The sequence below is a fragment of the Gekko japonicus genome, unplaced genomic scaffold (genome assembly GCF_001447785.1).
Source record: "Gekko japonicus isolate JY-2015 unplaced genomic scaffold, Gekko_japonicus_V1.1 scaffold176, whole genome shotgun sequence".
Classification (NCBI taxonomy): Eukaryota; Metazoa; Chordata; class Lepidosauria; order Squamata; family Gekkonidae; genus Gekko; species Gekko japonicus.
The window spans coordinates 985216-995085 of record NW_015160840.1 but is presented as its reverse complement, the minus strand read 5'-3'; the positions used below and the strand labels follow the sequence as shown (position 1 = coordinate 995085).

The 9870-nt window shown below is 42.6% G+C and overlaps 1 protein-coding gene across 1 annotated transcript in view; it reads right to left on the bottom strand.

Moving 5' to 3' along the window:
• The window catches only part of NDUFS4 (NADH:ubiquinone oxidoreductase subunit S4), a 54983-nt gene that overhangs the window by 27794 nt on the left and 17319 nt on the right, over positions 1-9870 (bottom strand). The window contains exon 2 of the mRNA XM_015419071.1: positions 9454-9532. Coding sequence (XP_015274557.1) covers positions 9454-9532 — 79 coding nt within the window. The remainder of the gene's footprint in view (positions 1-9453; positions 9533-9870) is intronic.

Sequence of the window (9870 nt, the reverse complement as noted above, 5' to 3'; positions counted from 1 at the left end):
ATTGTTTACAATATATATATCCATATTTTCACAATGTGTTTTTGTTTTTTTTGGCCTGTCATTTCAGCAGTGTATTATATATATATATATATATATAAGCAAGCCAGTAAAAAGCAAGTTGTTGGACATAAGCAGCATAAAAACTATCCATAAAACAGACGTAGACCATTAAAAAGCTGGTAATTAAAGCCTGGGTAAAAAGATGTGCTTCAGCCTGGCACTGAAAAGAAAGTAAACGTAGGCAAGCCTTGAGGGGGAGGGCACTGCAAAAGTGAGGAGCCACCACAGCAAATGCCATCTCTAGTCACCCTCTGCCTCTGAACATAGGGGCACAGAGAGCAGGGCTTGAGAGGGAAATCTTAACTGGTAGGCTGGATAGTATGGGAGGAGATGGCCCTTCAGGAACCCTGGATCCACGCTGTTCAGGGCCTTAGAGGTAAAGAAAATCAGCACTTTGAATTCTGCCTGGAAACAGATGGATAATCAGTGTAGAACTTTCAGCACAGGATGATTAGATCCTTGTAGCCAACGCCAACAGTACTCTGGACACTGCTTTTTGGACCAACTGAAGTTTCTGGGAAGTTTTCAAAGCCATGTAGAGCACATTACAGTAATCTAACTTGGATGTGATTAGAGCCTGGATTACTGTGGCCAGATCACGCTTTTCGTTTTCCTTTAAAACTTTATGATTTAACACTGCAATAGGCATCCACAAACAAATCCACAGTATAAATAAATCGTTCATTCCAATAATCAGATTATTAAAAATGTTCATTACAAATTTAATACAGTGTAATGTGGTTGTATTTTAAAATACCTTTGACTTTACAAACTCAATACAAATCAAAATAATTATGATCTGCATAGTGGTGTTTATTGGTAAGAAGAGTCTTACCTCAGTGATTCCATGTCACCAGATAAACTATAAAATTACAGACAACTAACTAGATCATGTTGTTCAAGGAAGGATCAGTCAGAGTTATTAAAAGGAACTACATGCCATAGAGGAGACATGAGCCTCCAGCTGTAGGCCAGGATCTAGTAACACCCCTAAACTATGAACCCACTCCTTCAAGGGGAGCGCAACCCCCTTCAGGACGGGCTGACTCCGCAGTCCCAAAACAAATTCTTTATTGACCAATAGCACCTGACTCTTGTCTGGATTGAGCTTCAGTTTACTGTCTCTCATCCATTCCATTACTTTCTCCAGGCATCTATTCATGACTTCCACAGGCCCAGATGGCTTAGCTGTTAAGGAGAAACAGAGCTCGGTGTCATCTGCATATTGGAGGCAGCTCATTCCAAATCCCTGGATGACTTCTCCCAATGGTTTCGTGTAGCTTGGGGGATAAGTTGGAACCCTGTGGGACCCTACAACATAAATCCCCCGGGGTTGAGCAGCAGTCCCCCAGTTGTTCTCAGGAACACCACTGCATCAGGTAATAATGGGCAAATGGGGTTCAATGTGGCCAAGTGCAAGGTGCTGCACAATGGAGCCAAAACTCCTAAATATAAATACACATTGATGGGGTCTGAACTGGCAGAGACTGATCAAGAGAGAGATCTTGGAGTTTTAGTAGATAACTCACTGAAAATGTCGAGACGGTGTGTGACTGCAATAAAAAAGGCCAATGCTATGCTGGGGATTATTAGGAAGGGTATTGAAAACAGATCAGCCAATATCATAATGCCCCTAAATAAATCAATGGTGAGACTTCATTTGGAATACTGTGTGCAGTTCTGGTCACCACACCTTAAAAAGGATATTATAGCTTTGGAAAAAGTGCAGAAAAGGGCAACTAGCATGATCAAAGGGTTGGAACACTTTCCCTATGAGGAAAGGTTAAAGCGCTTAGGGCTCTTTAGCTTGGAGAAACAACGACTGAGGGGTGACATGATTGAGGTTCATAAGATTATGCATGGGATAGAGCAGGTAGAGAAAGAGGTACTTTTCTCCATTTCTCACAATACAAGAACTCGTGGGCACTCAATGAAATTGCTGAGCGGTCGAGTTAGAACGGATAAAAGGAAGTACTTCTTCACCCAAAGAGTGATTAACACATGAAATTCACTGCCACAGGAAGTGGTGGCAGCTACAAGCATGGACGGCTTCAAAAGGGAATTAGATAAGCATATGGAGCAGAGGTCCATCAGTGGCTATTAGCCACAAGGTATAGATAGGGACTCTGGGGCAAGTGATGCGCTGTCTTCTTGGTGCTTGGAGGGGGGGGGTCAACAGTGGGAGGGCTTCTAATGTCCTGGCCCCACTGGTGGACCTCCTGATGGCACCTAGTATTTTTGGCCACTGTGTGACAGAGTGTTGGACTGGATTGGCCTTTGGTCTGATCCAACATTGGCGTCTCTTATGTTCTTATGTTCTTATTTGCTGGTGCCGTTTTTGGTGCTTTTCTGCAAGGCTGCAGCTGTTACAACACTGCCATCTCTAGCTTTAACTTAAGCCATCAGCACAATTATCAAAAAAGTCATGGAAGCGAAAGTATTTTTGGTATTTCTAATGTTCCACCAGATTTTACTCAGTTGTAAAGTATTGAGAATCACCCTAGGTTTCTTGTTTTTCTATGTGAATTCTTTGAAAACAGAATACAGAAATGTTGTTTTTATATAAGGACAACCAATGAAGTTGATGGGCAATAGATCTGAGATGGACAAAAAGAATTACTGCTTCTCTTTACAAGTAATTCAGTTGTGGAACTCACTGCCAGTGGATGTGCTGATGGTCACTAGTACAGATGGGATTAGACTAATTCATGGAGAATAGGTCAATCAATACCTACTAGCCGGGTGAGTAGAGGGAACTTCCACATTCAGAGGCAGTACACCTCTGAATTTCAGTGCCAGGAGGCAGCATTCAAGGGGAGGCTGAGACATGCTACCTAACAGCAGGGATCTGGAGCACAAAGAGTCTAGTCTGTCTTCCCGAGCTGCCAGGGGTGTATGGTTTGTGTGGTATTGTTTATAGCGGTGCTATTTGCCATAGCCTCCAAATTAAAATGTTGCAACCAGATTAGATAAGCCTATGCTTATCAGGCAGGAAGTCTTACTACTCTACCCTATTGCCCACACATATACCACACAGGATGACTTTAGCTACAGATCTGCCAAGCTATTTGTTGATAAGGCATTGCTGCCCTTTGTATAGCAGTGGGGGATGACTGTAATCACATTATGTTGGAATGATGGGATCGTAATGAACATCTCGAAAGTCTGAGTATGGAATGCAGTGATGTAATCCCATGTGTAATTAATAATTCCTCTTGTTGATGGCAATATTAGGGAAAATATTCTGACATAATCAATAGGAGCATTGTTCACTTTCAGGGCTCTGGATCACAGTGAGTTCTGGGCAAGATCTCTGTTCAGTTTGTAGTGGTGATACGAGGGACTGCCTTGCAATGGCTTGTCTCTTTTCTCCATGGCTGGGGACAGAGGGTGGCACTTGGGGAGACGGTTTCACCGCATTACCTTTTGGTATGCAGCATCCCACAAGGGGAGATCCTCTCCCCTATGTTATTTAACATCTATATGCACTCCCTTGTCCAGCTGGTCTGGGGGATTGGACTGGGTTGTCACCAGTATGCTGATGACACCCAGCAGTATCTGCTGATGGACAGATGCCACCCCAGATGTCTTAACCAGAGCTCTGGAGGCTGTCGCCTATTGGTTAGAGTCAACTGAAACTGAATCCATCAAAGACGGAGGTCCTATGCCTGGGCCGTGGGGGTGGGGAGTTGGGAATCCAGCTCCCAGCCCTTGGTGGGGTATCACTGACACCAACGGCAACAGTGAGGAGTCTGGGTGTGATCCTGGATGCCTCGCTTTCAATGGGGACCCAAGTCACAAATGTTGCCAGACCAGCGTTTTACCATCTTTGGCAGGTCAGGGAACTGGTTCTCTATCTCTACCCCCGTGACTTGGCCACAGTGATCCCCACAATGGTCACCTCCAGACTGGATTACTGTAACTCACCCTACACAGGGTTGCCCTTGAAACTGACCCAGAAACTGCACCCCAAAGAGCACACATAACAACTAGTGCTCCCTCAGCTGCATCGGCTTCCAGCTGAATACCAGATCAAATTGAAGGTTATGGTGTTAACCTTTAAAGCCCTGAGCGGTCTGGGACCCACATATTAAGAACATAAGAGACGCCAATGTTGGATCATGCCAAAGGCTAAACCATGGAATAATAATCAAACTTGATAAACCATTCTTTGCTAAAGAATGGTTTATTACCTAGGCCGATGAAGGTATGCAACGTATTAGATTCAACTATGGTTTTTTCAAACTACAGACCTTTAAGGGAAGGAAATATACTGGGAAGTAGGCACTTGCTATTACTACTAAAGCTTCCACCTGCTGCTGCTGCTTCTTCTTTTTTTTTTTAAGTCCCATATCTCTTTGCTACCATTCTTAAGGATCTAGCAGCCTTTCAATAGGCACCACCTAGCTGCAATGCACTGCACGCCACTTATATTTGATAAAACTTAGTTACTCCCAGAGGGAGTATTTACTCTTCCCATTTTACTCATCTACAAAAATTAATGACCAAGTTTTATGAGTTCAAGGCATGCTCACGATAGTCAACTTCACACATCGATTACAGTTTTCAATACACTATGGCATGTCATTGTGTTCCAGAGCAGAAACTGAAGTGTCGATAGTGATGTCTACAAGAGGTTCTAACGCTATGCCAGAGTGAACCTTCCCCAAGTCAAAAGAATTATTGGGGCCTCCAAGCGTAACCAACACACACTAAAGACAAACAGCTCAGCTGGCAGCATTCACTCATCTCCGGCCTGAGGTCAAGCGGATCAAAGGAGAAGACAGGGATCAGAGAGATGCTTTGAGGTCCCCTGCAGAAACAAAGAGGCCGTGAAAAATAAGAGACTGCACTGTGGGCCCTCACCACTATGAGTTCAAGAAGTGGGTGGGCACACAATCTCTGACCAAGAGAAAATGAGATAATGTTATCTTCTGATCCTACCATGTGTGTATCTGTAAAGGACTGAGGAAGGGTTAGGGATAAACTGAACTTATATCACCTCTAAGGGTACCCTTCCAAGGGTAGTCAAATCCTTAGTTTGAGACATACGGGTCTGCATTTTAATGCGCACTTCTAAAAACCACACCGAGAAAGTCTAAGGCACTTACTGATGTGTTCATTAAAATGGTTATCGCACATGGGTTATTGCTGTAATTAACCATGATCTGTTCCACTACAAAATATGAGAGGGAAAATTAAGCAAGTTCCTGCTATGCCCACATCCTGAGTGAAGCATAACATTTTTGTGCATGTTTCTTCCAACACAAAAAGCCTGGCTGTGGAAGGAAAAGGTGGACTCTCAGCCTGACTTGGAAAACCTAAGGAAATCTGTCTCAAACTGACAAAGAATTACATCGCCATTAATATGGGAGGATTCATTTGAAAGAGTCATCTTTCTTCTCTGGGCCCATACTATCCTCCAATATTTTAATTAATAATACTTTTACAACATTTAAATGCTGTGGTTTACAGCAGAGCTTATTGCAGCACTTGCCCAAATAAGACAGCTACTTCCATCGGTTTCTTTGATTCTGAGGTGGAAAACAAGTGGCAACAGCACAGCCCCACAACAAAGCACCAACCCATAATTTAAATGAGCTGGACTGACAAGGCATACAGTAACCATCATGCTGGCTCAGTGCAGAAAACACTGCAGAGATTACTGAAGATTAAGAGAACCATATGTGAAGCACACGGCTTTATACAAGGAAAAACATGATTTCTGTACTAGTACTGGAACCAATTTGGTTTCATACATTAGAAATTAAATCATTTTAAGCCTCACTAGGGGAGACTACTGCTGACATCTCATGTCAGCAAGAGGGCAATTTCCCAACATAGAGAAAGCCTAGAGGGGCCACCTCTCACCCTGCAATTTATCACACCAGCCAAGATCGGATGGCGAGCCTCAGCTATCAGCTCCTCAGGATAAACTCCAGACTTTTGGAATTCTACGTACTGATGGCTGAACTGAGGCTGCTGTTAGGCCACTCTGGAAGGACCCATGTTTTAGGTTTGATTCCCCTCCCCCCTTTATTTCACATGGGAAAACATCATTGAGGCAGTAGTGGCTTGGGCTAAGCCAGGGCTGTCAAGCCGCTGGTAGGGATGGGAGATCCCCGCCCACAATTTCTTTTTTAAATGCAGCCTTATCTACTTACTTTAACAAAGGGTAGCTCTAGGAATCATCCGAAACTCTATGGTTTTACCATAGAGTTTTTGGTGAGCCCTAGAGCTACCTTTTATCACTTCTGGAGCAATACTCCCTCTAAGCTGTGAAGTCTTGTGAGCAAAAATTCTACATTGTGAGCTATCAGCATTAAAGTTGTGAGTGAGTGAATTGGCTGCTGCATAAATTAGTTTGCTCTGGAGCCATCCTTCCTGAGCTAAAACAAAAATGTGTGAGCCGGAAGCTAAAAAACAGTGAGCTAGCTCACACTAACTCAGCTTAGAGGGAAGACTGTTCTGGAGTACTCATTGTTACTTCTGGTAAGAACTCCCGGTAAGGACGTTGGGCTGTGTTTTTTTTTTTAAAAAAGAAATTATCCTGCAATGCTGCATGTCTCCAACCATCCCACCAGTTTCCCAGGCTGGTCCCAGCAACCCTAGGCTAAGCATGGGTTACTAAAAATGTCTGCCTTAAGACACTTCAGTCTTTGGGGACTGAAACACACTTGAAGGTTTGAGAACAGAGTGATCGTTCCACTCTATCTAGCACTTCTTCACAACACACTTAAGCCAACTGTAGACACCATAGGCAGAATATCCTTCGTAGATGTTTGGATTCTATTTCCAGGAATAACTACAATACTTGAACTTATTTTATTAATCCTGAAAGTTATTATGGTAAATAGCAGAGTGAGGAAAGAGCTCATAGTGACAAGCTAGCAGATAATTCAAAGTTGCACAACATGCTGGCTGTTCTGCAAAAAGCTGAGATTCCTTACACATTGCAGCTGTAGAACTATTTCTTGGAAAAAGCAAAATGCAGCTTGCACGCTTTCTGCAGAGGAGAATAATAGTTTACTGTGGTGTCGTTCTTTTTAAGAAGGGAGAACAAAGAGCAAACGCTTCTGCAGAATTGATAAATCAATCGGTGGCACTGCATACTAATTTAGCACCCACATTAAAAGTTTGCTGTAATTAAAAATTACTTCTGCGGTTAAACGACTGTGCACAATCCTTTCATAAAGGTCAGAAAACAAGAACGACCCGAATAGCTTTTTATTAACAAACATTTATGAAGTGTGGGCAAGTACTTAAAAAAAAGAAGAAGAAACAATTGTTCCACCAAGCTAAAAATCTAATATATGCAAGGGAAAGGAGAGAGAATGGGAGCCAGATCAGTAACATTCCTAATAATCATGGTGTGAAATTCAAAAAGTGATAGAAGTTGTCTCAGATTATGAATGAGTACACAGAGTCCTGCCATATAAAGAAAGGCAGGATTTTTTTAAAATGCTACCACAATATTAGGAAACTTGGACAAGCTACAGGAGTAAGGCCAACTACTGAAAAAGCGGTAACTGCCCTAATTAAAAGTGGATTGCATTTATCAGTTACTAAAGTTATTATTGCCAGACAGACATATTGAACTCTGCCTTTTTGTAGCTATACAATAGATTGACAAACAGCTTTGTCATTCTACCTCACCCAATTCCCTTCCTTTTTACTGCCCCCCTTCCCACGTGGCTTATGCCCATGCAGGTCCCGTGACCCCCAGCATAACCTTGATGCTAGTCAAAGGAGGCTTCCTCCTCTCCTTTCCATCAGTGGGAAAAGCGGCTGGATCCCACCTGGCATATGACGACTCAGATCAGGAGCTGTCATTCTAAAAATTAGCAGAGGCCAGCCCAACGGTTTGTAGCGTAACTCAATTATCAACAGGACTTCAAACAGGGTGGAACAGAAAAGCATACAATTCAAAAAGACATGGCAAAGACTCTAAATGAACTTTTTTTTATATAGGCTAGTGTCTATTGTGTAAAGAATGACAATAAAGACTTTAAAAGAAGGCATTCCAAAAATGTAGAGAAATGTTTCTTTTCAAAAGTCTGGAAAGAAAGTCCAGAACATCTGTGTTGGCAAAATAAACAAACCTGCAAAAGTTGTCTTGCATGTAAAATATTTGCCCATTACAAACACACACACACACACAGAGAGACCACAACAGACACCCTGTGAGGCAGGTGGGGCTGAGGGAGCCCTTTCAAGAATTGCTCGAGAGAGAGAGAGAGAGAGAGAGAGAGAGAGAGAGAGAGAGAGAGAGAGGGGCTCCAGAACAACAGCCGATATTTTAACAGAGCTTGTAGCAAGAGCTGTTCTTCAGGTTTATGGATTGCATCCTTGAAGAAGCCAGCCTAATAGTGCAATCCTAAATGGAATTACCCTCTACTAAGTCAGTTGAAGTCAATGGGCTTAGAAGAGTATAAGTATGCTTAGTATTGCATTGTAAGAGATCCACTTTCCTGACTGATATTAATTGTGAAGGCATCACTGAACCCAACCCATCTCCTTGAGGTGGCAGTACTCACACAGAGATCTGCGCACAGGGAAAGGGGTATGGCAGAACAGTTACTACCTTTGCAAATGTTTCCAAATAATTTTCCATCTATCCTCTTTTATATTCAAAAACTACAACAGCCAAAGTTGAGTTTGTTATGAATTGTGTGTCCTAGATGTTTGACTATCTTCCTCTCCAAAATCAAATGCAATACAATTGCCGGGGAGACCATCGCTTTAGCAATGCCATTTCCACAACGAGTCTTGGATGCGTTACAAAAGTTAGGCTATTGTATAATGTAAGCATAAATATCAGGTTGCATCACAGTACTAGTAACGGACCACACGTTGCAATATGCTAAAACTTAAAGGCTGCCAAACTTGTGATCTGGGAGTGATTAGGAAAAGAATGCTACACAATCGTTTCTAATTGTAATCCTTCATGCATATTTAAAAACAGTGTGCATGAACACAGTTTACAATTAATTTGCATGGCTCCTTTGTACTGTATTACTTTTAAAGATGAGACAACCCAACCATTAATCTTAGGAAGTGTTGGCAAATCAGTTATAATTCCAATGAAGAGGAAACTGTCTGGATTTCAAAACAGCACATTTGCTGTAAGAAAATAAATGCTTTCTTCTGCTGTCTAACAATTTAGCTCATGTCAAGACATATAATTTCATGTTTTAAACACTTCCATGTCCAAACACATATTTTTATGAGGATTTTAGGACTTAAAAGTGCCCATCTTAAGTAAAAGACGGTCTTTGACTTGGCGGTTATACTAACATTGCTTCCCTATAAGAGACTGGAACACAAAGCACACTGAATACCTGTTGTGCAGAAACTGCTCTCAAGGTGGCATGCACAGCAGAGAGCCCTTACCAATTTCTCATCGACTGTGATGAGCTGCATGTCTTGGGCTTGGTCCTGTGCCAGCTGCCATGTGGAAGTGTTCAGTGACCTGCAGTGCAAGACGTGAAGTTAAAAAACGATTCATTCAATGAGAAAATAGAGGCAGACAAATCTTACATAAACAAGTTACTTCAACAATATCCGTCTTGTGGGGGGGAAAAAAGGAAGAGTGAGATGAGGGCACAAAAATCCCTCCCCCCCCCAATTAGTTCTGTCTGCTGAGTTTTTGGCAGACGACCACTTTGCAGTTCACAACAGGCTGCACTTCGTGTCAGCCTACAGGCTCTCCATCACTGAAAGACTGCCAGTGGCAAGGACTGTACTACCCTATGAAAGTACAGTAGCTGGTTTGTCACGGACAACCGGGGGGGGGGGGGGGTTGCACAA